Source organism: Arvicanthis niloticus, chromosome 18 (assembly GCF_011762505.2).
Source record: "Arvicanthis niloticus isolate mArvNil1 chromosome 18, mArvNil1.pat.X, whole genome shotgun sequence".
Taxonomy (NCBI): Eukaryota; Metazoa; Chordata; class Mammalia; order Rodentia; family Muridae; genus Arvicanthis; species Arvicanthis niloticus.
The window spans coordinates 5,575,759-5,588,879 of record NC_047675.1 but is presented as its reverse complement, the minus strand read 5'-3'; the positions used below and the strand labels follow the sequence as shown (position 1 = coordinate 5,588,879).

At 43.5% G+C, this 13,121-nt stretch overlaps 1 protein-coding gene across 1 annotated transcript in view; it reads right to left on the bottom strand.

The window, feature by feature from the left end:
- Positions 1 to 806: 806 nt before the first annotated feature.
- Positions 807 to 13,121, bottom strand: part of Prmt9 (protein arginine methyltransferase 9) — a 32,532-nt gene continuing 20,217 nt past the window's right edge. The window contains exons 9-12 of the mRNA XM_034522719.2: positions 11,867 to 12,584; positions 7,677 to 7,830; positions 2,481 to 2,603; positions 807 to 2,309 (exon numbers count right to left, since the gene is read on the bottom strand). Of these exons, the coding sequence (XP_034378610.1) occupies positions 2,094 to 2,309; positions 2,481 to 2,603; positions 7,677 to 7,830; positions 11,867 to 12,584 (1,211 nt within the window). The 3' untranslated portion in view covers positions 807 to 2,093. The remainder of the gene's footprint in view (positions 2,310 to 2,480; positions 2,604 to 7,676; positions 7,831 to 11,866; positions 12,585 to 13,121) is intronic.

Below are 13,121 nucleotides of genomic sequence, written 5' to 3'. Positions count from 1 at the left end.
CAGGTCCTCTGCAAGAGCAACAAATGTTCTTTCTGTCATATTTTTTATTCTATGTGTATGGATTTTTCACCTACCTGTAAGTCAATAAACCAGTGTGCATGCCTGGTGCCAACAGAAGTCAGAAGAGTGTATTGGATCCTCTGGAACTGGAATTGCAGACTGTTGTGAGCTGCTATGTAGGTGCTGGGATCCAAAACCCAGTCCTCTGCAAGAACAGCCAGTGCTCTTAAAACTGTTGAGCCAGGTCTCTAGCTCTAAGATAATACAAATAAAAGAAATCCGCTAACAAATTAACAACAGAGGCTTAAGTTCAAGGCAAAACCACAGGACACTAGAATACTAAGCAATGTAGTTAAATGACCTCTCAGCCCATAGGAGCTATGCCCAATGAGAGCTGAGGAACCTCCTAGAACTCAAAGCTGCAAAAGAAAAGGTCACGTGATAATAAAGCCTGGCTCATCAAAATAGCAGGCTGAAGGAAAATGGTTCCCACGGGCTCAAAGGAAAGAGCTATCAGTGCACTTAACCACTGAGCCATCTATGTAGCCCACAAATCAAAGTTTTAAGTCAAACAAAAAAGTCACAAATTAATCCCAACACACAGTGAGTGACTTCAATATTCCAGTCTAACAGATCATCTTGACAAAAAGTAAACACCTCAGATAAATGACATCAAATATCAATCGACCATACAGAACAGTCTATCTAAACACTTCTGAGTAGACATTCTCAGCAACCTACAAAACTAACTCTAAAAAGACCATAATAGATCATGTACTAGGATATAAAGCCTTAATAAACATATGGAACTTGAAATAACTTCTTTTATTTTGATCATGATGCTAAAAGTCAATAGCAAGACTTGCAATGCTACAGAGAGCATGCAAACTGTGGAAATTCAATATCACACCATTGAATAATGCAGAGTCTGTGAAGAAATCAAGAACGCAATAAAAGCTTAGAATAAAAGCAAAAGAAAAACATAACATACGTATACCTATGGGGCATAACAAAAGCATTCCCAAGAGTTGTAGGTAAATATGCCCGCATTAAAAACAAACCAACAAACAAAACAGACGTTCTCGAATAAGTAACAATGCACCTTAGAGTCTTGAAGAACTAAGAGCAAGTCAGACCCAAAACAGTGGTTGAAAAGCGGTTATTAAGATGAAGGCAGAAATTACTCAAACAGAGGAGATCGAGTGAGGCTGAGTTGGTTCTGAGTGGATGGGATGAGGGTACAGCTTACCACATGTTTGACTAGCGTGCCCAACACGCGGAGCTCGGGCCCCAGGAGTTTACTCATAAAATGTGATGTCTGCATCGAGGGAGTAGAGATAAAAGATTCAGAAATTAAAAAGTTATCCTCAGATATGTAGCTAATTTGAGACCAGCCTGGGATACATAAGACCCTGTCCAAAAATAAGTGTAGGAAGGAGGGAACACAGAAAGAAAGGAGAAGAGAAAAAAAGAGAGAAGAGATGGGGACAGAGAGAGAGAGGGAGACAGGGACAAAGATGCACACAGGGCAAGGACTTTCTGAAATGTGCTAGATCACTCAGAAAATAATATCAACAATTAAAAATGGGCTCCCATGAAGTTACAAAGCTTTGCAACAGGACATTCAAATCAAAATCTGAATTTACACAAATTCTGCGTTAGCACTTTAAAGCTTCTGTTTGCTATCAATGTTTAACTTTCTTTTTGCCAAAGCAGAGAAGGAAACATTCCCTTCTGAGGACACGTCTCCCTACACCCTTTGATACACCCAACAGAAGCCGGCTCTGGTTCATAGCCACGCTGCCACACTTTTACACATTGCCCCGTTGGAAGCTAAGATCTGGAAACCTCAAACATTTGCTTAACTGAGATGACCAAGAGGCAGACACCTTCTAAATCACTACAAAGTCCCAACAAAATAGATTCCTAATCTAAAGAAACAAAAGACACATCCTTGTCTAGAAAGCAAAAGTCTCCATTTTAAAAATAATATTCCATACACTTTAAGACTTTCCCATGGGCTTTATTAATGCCACCCTTTACACATGTTGACGATTCCAAGGATTTCATGCACTCGTTGCGCAGCTGCAGTCTCACTGCCTCACGGTAATGCTGACGTTGCTCTTGTGATGCTCGACACTGAGTACAAGTTCCTCTCCCGCCTGGACTTGGATGGGATGATCCAGAACCACTGCAGCTTGTTTCCAGTGGGAGGCTTCACCTGACGTATCCAACCTGACCTCGTCATCCAGGCACAAATGAAACCAAAATGGAACAGCGGTCACACGTCCAGACCTGCACACGCGGACCTGCAGGAAGTAAGTTTTGAACATTCCATCAAGGAAAGGTAAGTCTGTTTTCCTTTTTAATCAATTTGAATACAAAATCTAAAACTATATCTAAGCACGCATTCTAACTTAATTATAACTAATGTTAGACACTAACATTTATCTAGAGTGATCATCTGTAGTTACCCTTACCTTTACTTCTCTATTGGAAGTGTTCAAATATGGAGTCATCAGATCTAATCTCAACAGTTCCACTGGCTGGCTTAAAGGGACACATGGCAAAGAAGATAAATCCAAGCATACCCGGATAGGCACCTGAAAAGAGAGCCAGTTTCACTTTGATCGTTTTCACAGCCAGGGCTCCGCTGTCCTCAATCTGTAGCCAGCTCCTCTGATGATGCTTTCTATGGCCTTGTTATGCTATGCATCAGTCCTACGGCATGAAGCCTCATGGCCAGTCGGCACGTTGCTCTGCTTTGTTACCTACAGGCCTTTTTCTTGGATGGAAACACACTACACTTTCAAGTGGCCAAACCATTCCAAAAACATTTATACCTTGAACACATGTAATAACAAGCAAAAAATCTAACAGTTAGTATTTACTGTATTTGATCAGAGACACCAAATTTAGCCAGGCATGTTGGCACGTGTCCTAAATCCCAGCACTCCAGAGACAGAGGCCAAGACAGTTTTATGAGAGGCCAGCTTGGTCTAATAGTGAGTTCCAGAATAGCCAAGTCTACTCAGGGAGATCTTGTCTCAAGCAAACAAACAAACAAACAAGCAAACAAACAGCACACAAATTCATCCGAACAGATTCACCCAGGAAAATGAGCTCTCTTCTACAAAGCTGTGCTTCTCTAAACCTTGGCTACAAACTCGAGTCACTGGGGGAGTCTGAAAGCTGCTCAGGGCATACACCATGCCAATCTGTCATCAGGTCCAGGACTCTGAAGCCTCTTCCTTGAGTGAACTAAAAAGATGGTGCTACTTAGAAGATGCTTTCCTTTCTTTCTTTCTTTCTTTTTTTTTTTTTTAATGTCTTCATTTTTTTAATTTATTTTTTATTGGATATTTTATTTACATTTCAGATGTCATCCCCTTTCCCCATTTCCCCTCCCTAGAAAACCCCTATCCCATACCCCCTTCTCCTTTTTGCTTTTATACAATTTTATTAATGTTAACCAATGGCTTCATAAGTTTGGTAATGCTCAATATCAATCAAAAGTATAACCTAATACCCAATCTAGATATATCAACTATCTTTGACTGGCGGAGACATGTGAATATCCACCTCCATGTCTGGCCCCCCTCTCTCTTTCTCTCTCATCACCTAGCTCCTCCTCTCCTTCTCCTCTCCTTCCTCCTCCTCCTCCTCTCTGTACTCCTCCCACCTTAGCTCCTCCTACATATCACCCTTCCTGTTAAAATAAAACTTTTCTCTCAAAATACAGTTAGAGCATAACTATACTAATTTATGTCAGTAAGGTGCAAGATAGACCTAATACCCAGTCCATCGTTTTGTTGACTAAGCAGAACCTCTGTCATCTCTCCTAAATAAAAGACTTAGTTCTGAGGCTGGCTTTTATTCTTGGCTTTAGAATGAATGTCAGCTGAAAACCATCCTCTCAAATGTTTTCTCTCAAAGTAAATAGCAAGGATTGGCTATGAGACTTTTAAGTTTTCAACCCCATCAGAACTCCAAAATGACTGAGTTAACTGAGATTATGGGAAGCACAAAGCATGATGCTTTCCTTTCTTGAGAGGCTCAGTGCAATCTTCGTGAGACTGGCCAAATCCACCAATCTCTCCTCGGCACTCAGTCTTCCTTATGCCAGGACTGAGAACTACATTGCCACTTCTCCCTGCCTGGACTGAAAGGCTCATGGCTCTACTGTGCCACACTGCCTGTCCCCACTTTTGTTTCAGCCTAACCTCTTAGGCTCTCCTGTCACCATCACACTAGTGTGCAACACCTTGCAAGTTCTCTACATTTAGTTCTCAAACCTTTCTCTGCACACCCCTAATGTGCCACCCACTCTGGCTTTAATGACATCTATGATCCTGACTGCCAACTTCACATGCTCAGCCTAGCTTTCTTTGAATCCTTACCCAGGTGCTCAATGACCCCGACACCTCTTACACACAATACAGCTCATCACTCCACTGTTTCCATACATCATAAATGGGAACCATTCCTTCCTCTCTCACATTCTATATCCAATCTATAAAACTCCTCCCTTTAAAATCTATCCAGTTCCAGCCTAAGCACCAGCTCTCCTTGAGTATTATGATCACGCCTCTGACTGCTTCACACGCATTTTATTCCTAACAGTCACCAAAGAGACCTTTTCAAAGCAGGTTGTGACATCAGTCCACATCAGGCCCAACCCTGTGATGCTGCCTAAGGATCCTGATTTACCCCATGGGGCATGATCCACACCATGTCAGAGATTTTCATACCGGGTTTGGGGTCATTTAATTCCATTTCTGGAATCAGGAATGGCATCCTCTAGGTCTTGAGGGCAAGGAGGGCATCTGACTATAAAGTGTTAGTGCTGCAGTTGGAGGTGTTGCCTTCTGTCTGCCAAGGAACAACCAGTTGACTGCAGAGTCTGTAGGCCCTGTCTAAGCCCTGATCCTGAAGGAGAGTAAGGACAGGTTTTAGGCTGAGACTTCAGCTCTAAAAATGTCTAGTGGAGCCAAACATGTCTGGCAGAGACTATGGGCATTCTTTCTCAAGGAGCTGACAACCCTGACTGATGTGCCCATTTTCAGCTGCCACCATTGTTCTTCTGACCTGAGTCAATCTACCAACATCCTTCAGAGTCAGAGGCAACAGAGGTTAGGAGGCTTCCTAGCCACAGCAGGCAAGTCTGTGGTGCCCACTGCCTTCTCTGCTAGGATTCCTAACTTCCCTGTCAGGCTCACACAATTTTAGATGCTCTTCTCATTGGCTATAGTAGAACAGTAGTTTGAATGGATGTAGACGCTTTCTTGGGAACCCCTGCCTGGCTGTCAGCAGTCAGAGTTAATGTGATGTCTCCAGGCCCATTGTCTCTGGGTTGGCTGCCAACCTGTGGAAGGTTGACCACACTGGCCATACTCTTAATCCATCTTTCACAGAGAGACCCTGTTCCCATCACACACCTTTGAGTTATACTGGGATGTCTGGTTTGCAGAATTGGTAGCAATGTATGTGGTGACAGCAGATTCTTGATTTTTCTAGTTCAAGCCTCCTATGAGGGAAACATTCTTGATCTAATCTAAGGTGGCATATTGGACATACTAGAGCTGTAAGGCCGGTCATTTATGGAGGCATGACTCCTCCCTGGAGGGTGTGTACCACAGGGTAGGACTTAATTGGGGTTCATGCTTCCTTCTACCATGCCAGCATTGGGAAAAGCACTAGAGTCTGACTGCCTGGGCCTACCTCCACAGCTTCTGTGGATTTCTGTATGTCTATACTCTTGCACATATATGTACACAAGTCACACAAGTATAAAAGTGGAGATTAGAGGTAGATACTGGGCGTCTTCTTCAATTTCCCTTCTGCCTATTTTTACTAGAGGGTTAAGATGGAAATTTCTGCTGTCATGAACCGTGTTCCTCAAACTGTGAGCCAAATGACCCTTCCCTTTAAGATGCACTTGTCAGGTGCTTTGCTGTAGCAGCTAGTAACTAATATATACGTGCAATGCGGAGGTGGGGCCATATGTCTACAATTCTAGCCCTTGGGAGATGGAAACAAAAGGATCAGGAGCCCAAGGTTATCCTTGGCTACACATTGAGGCCCTCTGGACTACATCAGACCCTATCTCCAAAAATAAATAAATAAATAAATAAATAAATAAATAATAAAATGAAGAGGGCATATAGTAGGTGCTCATGAATATTTGTTGAATAGTTGTTAACGTATTATATTCTTTTAACAATCTCTGATGTTATTTCATTGATTGACACAGTTTTCTAGTGGTCAATCATAATAAGAGAGAAGACAATACCTAAGGCAATGGGTAAACAGACTGTAAAATATAAAACTGCCAAGGAAGGATAAGGAGTGTCCTTAGATAAGTGGTCAAGTGACCGTAATAAACGGGCCAACTGTAGGGTGTTACGTATGTTCTGCAGAAACACGGTGGGTAGGACTTAAGCAAGGTATGCTTGCCCAAAGAACACCGGAGGATGGAGTGCAATACTTACATTATATGAAAACTATACAGACCACAAAGGGAAGAGTGGTCACGAGTGGGAGATACTTGAAAAGGCAACAGGACCAGTGTCTTGTAGACCTGGACAGAATTAAGAGCTGTTGGAGTCAGGATCAAGTGGGAATAAAATAGAAAGATAGAAACTGGGGAGATGTTCCAGCAGTTAAGGGTGTTTACTGCTCTGGCAGATGCCCAGGGGTCAATTCCCAGCACCCACACGGTGGTTCACAACCATCTGTAATTTTAGTTCCAGATCTTATCTGCTCGTCTAGACTACGTAAGCAATGCACACACAAGATACACATGCATACAAACACTCACACACTAAAATAAGGAAATAATTCTTTCAAAACATTACAATAGAAAAATAGATGGTGGCAGTTTGGGCCCATGAACACAAACAGCTTAAACATCTCTGACTTGTGCTAAGTGTATCCTCGTTATTAAATCTTCACAAGAGAGATATTAAACTAACTATAAAACCTTGGTTAGCCACTTTTCACCTCCTCACCAAAAAAGTAGTTAATTAGCTTATTCCTTACGTAGGTTCTGTCAAGGAAGACTACTGGCATCCTCAAAAGCTTGCTAGTTAGAGCCTTCAGACAACATTTCTCCAACTTTGTACTCAGCATCCTGCTTCACTCCGTCTTCAAGCCCAGGCGGCTTCCCCGGGCATTCTATCTAGACACACATTAAACGCACAAGTGTGCAGCTGTGTGAGCGGGGTCACTCTCTTTCTAAATGCAGACTCCTTCCCTCTTGAGCCCCACGCATCTCTGCTATGAAGACAGACGGCCAGACCTGGACTCAGCTGCCCATGCCATCAGTAGCCAATCTGAAGTTTCAATATAGAAGCTCAAGCTTCACATCCAGTCTTCTGAATGCTTCTCTGTTACAAAAGTACAACTGTTTACTGCATGTCTAAAACCTCTTGTTCTTTTATTCTATAAGAGTGACTCAGAGCAAACTCTATTAACTTTCGTCAGTATCCATGACCGAAGTCCTTGGTTATTCTAACCCTCGGGTTGGTTTTCATCCCTGACATGTTTCTTTACTCCAGGAAACTGACAGCCCTTTTTATATAACTAAACCTGCTAACTAGGTAAAAACTCTAAAGGAGAGACAAAGATACTGGGAGACATTGACATCCTGGCTGAACAGTTCTCTAGACACTTACCTGAAACTGGTTAATAAAAGGTGCTATGTTTAACCCAAGAGTATGTTCTGTCCCTTGAACAGCACTTTCTTCTACCAGCGTCTGTGACTGGACAAGCATCCCAAACATCAGCACGTACTGGGGGAAGATCTTACCTCCAGACTGCAACAAACACCTGAAAAGGGGAAATAGTTTAAAAAGCCTTTTAATTCCCTGCATTTTATAGATATACGCAAGCATCGTGAGTTAATGAAGCATAGATGGCATGTAGTCTGATAGACCTTGTCACTACTGGTTAGTAGCTCAGAAGTTAAACCACTAGAAACAATTGCCCAAATTGTTTGTTTGTTCGTTCGTTTGTTTGTTTGTTTGTTTGTTTTTTGAGACAGGGTTTCTCTTTGTAGCCCTGGCTGTCCTGGAACTCACTCTGTAGACCAGGCTGTCCTCGAACTCAGAAATCTGCCGGCCTCTGCTTCCCAAGTACTGGGATTAAAGGCGTGCGCCACCACTGCCCAGCAGGTAAATTCTTAATAACAGGCCACAATCATTAATGGTGAACGATCCTTACATGGAAATCAAAATGCTCCAAAATTTAGCACTTTTTGAACACTCATACAATCAGGTACGTGGGAAATTCTATGTAATATAAGTAATATATGACTTCATGAATAGGTTTCCATAAAAACATAAGTACATGAAAAATACTGTGAGTCTGCTTTAAGACTGTATATAGATGCATATGAAACATGAATAAATAACATGTATAAACTTAAGCTTTTTCCACACGCTATCATATGTGTAATCAGCTGACACTGCTGACCAACACTGCTGGCCCCAAGCATTTCAGGCAAGGTCAAAAGTCTGACTGGGAAAAAGGTCTCATCATCACTAGGAATGGCTCAGTGCACGAGGGTATGAAGTGTGTGCTAAGTTCCCTGAACTACTCTGCAACTTCTCTGAACTTCTGAAATGATTCACTTTCTATAAGGGATTAAACCCTCCAAATGCAAACATGTATGTAAACTGAAATGGTCGAGGAAGGAAAGCAAAACTTAACAGATGGCTCTCTGACGCAAGCGCACTTACAGCAACCACACTTGGCTCTCTGAGGCAAGCGCACTTACAGCAACCACACTTGGCTCTCTGAGGCAAGCGCACTTACAGCAACCACACTTGGCTCTCTGACGCAAGCGCACTTACAGCAACCACACTTCCGTCCCCTCACTCTGCCTTTGGTGCCACAGGAACGCTACTGACAGTGCTACTGACAGTGCTGCTACGGCATGAAAAGCACTTTACGCAGCCTGTACCTGGACAGAGACTCATGAGCAGAAGACAAGTGCCTGGTGGGACTCCCTGCATGTGGGGACCAGGCGCTCCTGTAGCAAGGACTTGGAGGCCATGCCAAGGCAGAATCCGTTTCAAATTTTGGAAAGTTGAAGTAAATTGGCAGAAAATTAACAAGTCAATAGGCTAATTTCCTAATGCTCATAGGCGATAGTAATGGCTTTGTTATTAAGTAATTTCACTAATTGAGACTGGCTACTGGCTTTCCCTTGAACTCAAACAAGCTGTTAGGAACAACACGAATGAGCAAGTCACAGACACCTGGATGGATGAGAGTCAGCCTGGTAGTGTGAGTTCATGAATGTGAAACTCAAGAAAAGCGCCAAGAATGGTAACAGTGCACACTAACTTGTTATTTTACTGTTATTAAATGGATCACTTACCAGGCACTGACACCATACTAGGTTTCTCTTTGCAGTACTGGGCATACCAGGGCAAGCTCGCCACCACCAAACCACATCCCTACCCCATAAACTTTTTGACTTTTACCCAAACAAGTACTTTCCCTTATTTATTAAAAACATCTCATACCAAACTGGAAAGAACATTTCTCCAAAATCAATTAATTCTCCAGAGGCTGGAGAGATGGCTCAGCGGTTAAGAGCACTAACTGCTGTTCTTTCAGAGGTCCTGAGTTCAATTCCCAGTAACCACATGGTGGCTCACAACCATCTGTAATGGGATCTGATGCCCTCTTCTGGCACACAGGTGTATGCAGATAGAGCTCTCATTCACATACATACATACACACATACATTCCAACGTTAGCCAAGTGGCTTATGATCCCAGTCAATTCTAACACTATCCACCTGTATCACACAAGTTCAAGGGCTCAGGCCCATATGACTGCCCCTGTTCAGATGCCAATCCTAAACCCCAGGTGTGTGGTGTACTGCAACCACTAATACACATGTGGCATTCGTACAACTCCCTCTTTGAGGGAGGTATCTGATAATCTGCTGATGTAGCTCACAGAACTAAGAAAAACACATTACCTCAATGTAATATTAACACAAAGGATAAAACTCAGAAACCGGAGGCTGAAGAGGTGGCTCAGCTGTGAGGAGCATTTGTTGCTCTTGCAGAGGACCCTATTTCAATTCCTAGAACCCATTATGGTAATTAACAACCATCTGTAACTCCAGTTCCAGGGGATCCAACATCCTCTTATGATGTCTTCAGGCACCATGCATGCATGTGGTACAGTAACAACTCATATCTAGGTTAGTTAATCAGGAAACACCTCCAATTGTGTGGGCATCTTGTTAATTTGAGCATTACCAAACTTATAAAGCCTTTAAAAAATCTAAGCCTTAGAGTCTCATTTTCTACTGGGCCCACTCGGATGGCGGGATGCTCTGGGCTCAGCCCAGCCTTGTGGAGACAGTGTGGGAGATTGGCAGAGCCATCTCCCTCCCACGCTGGCGCCTCGTGGGTGGCAGGGCCAGTGTTTCTGGCTGGCTGTTCCTAGCTGTGGCACGCGCGCACATGGCCTCTGGCAGTTTCTAGCTGCAGCGCACACGTGGCCTCTGGCCGCAGAACACGGCAGCAGAGCTAAGCAGAGCCACCGACACTGATTTAAATTATTACAGCAACGTGGTACAAATACATGCATGCAGGCAAAGCATACTTAAATGAATCCTAAAAAAAATAATTTAAAGATAAACAAACTCGTTGAGAAATGGCCAAACAAGACATACATAGAGCAATGATTTATACTAACACTATGTCTGATCTTGGTTTTCTGTTGTTCTGTTGTTTGTTTTTAGCACAAATCTCCTTAAGCATAGGAGTCTTAACATAGTCAAAAGAATGTTAAGAGCACCTTCTGTTACAGAAGCCATCTCAGGATCTAGGGACTCCTAGACTCTCAGAAGGAAGAAGGAATGATAGAGTTGGACCTTTCTGCCTTATTCCCCTGCCTGGCCTCAAAGCCAGACTGAGTTATCACTAATACCCATGACGCCATACACATAACGAAGCCCCGTGGAAACCCCAGGGATGGAGTTGAGAGCTTCTGTGCACTCAGCGTGTGCAGGTCACTGGACAGTATGTCCGGAAAGACCATGGACATGCTGCACCCTTCCATGCGCCCTGCCCTATGCAGCTCTCCTGGCTGCTCACCTGCATCCTCCATAACAAACAGGTTAATCTAAGGCAAACATTTCCCTAAGTCCTGTGGGCTGCTGTAACAAATTCAACCAAATCTGAAGAGTTTTATCCACTGAGGAACCCTTCAATCTGTATCTGGCAGTTTAGAAGTATAGATGACAACCTACTGTGTGCATCTGGGTTTTGAAGTTGGTGGTTCTCCTATAGGTTCTACCTCTACCTCCAGACAGCAGTAGCAGAACTGAACTGAATCAGAGAACGGCAGCTGGTGTCTGGAAAGGAACTGGTTGGTGTGGGAGGTAAATCCCTGTACAGCTATTACCAGAGTACTGAACAAAAGGTGGGTCAGAGGAAGAAACAGTCCTTTAATGGAGAGGGCACTCAGAGTGACCCCCCCCCCCCGGGTTGGGGCACATTACTTTCCCTCCCCTATTTTGATGTGTTCACCCACTCCGGAAAGCTTGTGAACTTTCTATTCAGAGCTTTTGTGAAGACTCGTTTGGTTATTGGTGATTAACTCAGTTTTAAGGAAGATCTAAATTGTCAACAACAGTCTAATCTGGCCCACCAGCCTCCACCCCAAACCTGCCTAGAGGCCCTCACAGAACAAACCATGATGTCAAGGCATGGTTAGAAAGTAAGACATTCATTCGTCTCACCCCGTTTGCCCACAGAATTTTAAAAAAGAAAAAAAAATTAAGAAAGAAAGAAAAGAAACCCCAACTCCCCCTGGCACTTGTGGTTCTGCTCACCTGGATATTGCAGCCTTTTCCATGATCTCCTGCTGGATGAGCCCAGATGGCTCAATGACATCTAATATAATTATGCTCCACAGTTTGTCTGATTTGGGCCTTTGCAACACAGCAGCTTCATCCTCTATATGTCGCAGCCAAAACTCAAGTGTTTCCTTGGGGAAGTGATTGGCTTCAGATATGAGGTCCAAAGCGACACAGTGCTGGTCTTTCTCCACCGAACTGTAGGGCTTAACCTGACCAAGTGTTCCAGCAAGTATAGGCAATAGAGAGAAGCCTTCAGACACATCCAGCACATAGAAAGGATCAGAGGTGCTCGGCGCAGTGTTACTCTGTCCACTCTCAGAGTTCATCTCCATGTACTGACAGTGAGTGTCCATGGGCTGGCACAGCGGCTCTGGGGCCAGTGAAGACAACACCTTCCTCATTGCCGTCTTAAAGCCTTCATGATACGGGATGTTATTAAGCAAAGCAATCTCGGTGGGCTCTAACACACAGGTCTGCTCCAGAGCTTCTGGTCTACTGGTCTGAAGGTTAGCTAGAGCACTACAGAGTTCAGCCTCATTTCCTAGAGAGAGTAAGTCTGTACTGTTGGTAGAACTTCTTATAACTTCCATTTCATGTTCCAAATGCAAGATACTGATCCCCTGGATTCTTAGGTAACAATCGTGACAAGATGCCTCCATTGTCACTCGATCACCAGGCTGTATGCAGTAGTCTTCATTTGTAAGAAAGGAAAGGAGGGGGAAAAAATAAATACACACACACACACACACACACACACACAAACTGGCTGTCTTAGTTAGGATTCCTATTACTGCAGCAAACACCGTGATCAAACGTACATTAGGGACAAAGGGTTTATTTACTTGGCTTACATTTCTGTATCACAGCTCATCATTAAAGGAAGTCAAGACGAAAACCTGGAAGCTGAAGCAGGGGCCAGAGTGTGCTGCTTTCTGGCTTCCTCAATCTTTCTCTCTCTTTCCTCTCTCTTTCTTTCTTTCTTTCTTTTCTTTTCTTTTCTTATCTTTTCTTTTCTTTTCTTTCTTTCTTTCATTTATTGGAGGCAGGTTCTTTGTGTGGCCCTGGCTAACCTGGAACTTGCTTTGCTGACCAGGCTGGTTTCAAACTCACATAGGCACGCCTCCCTCTGCCTCCTGAGTGCTGGGGTTAAAGGCATGTACTACTGCCACCCAGCTCACTCTACTTTCTTATAGAAACTAGAACCACACCCCCAAAGAGATGGAACCCC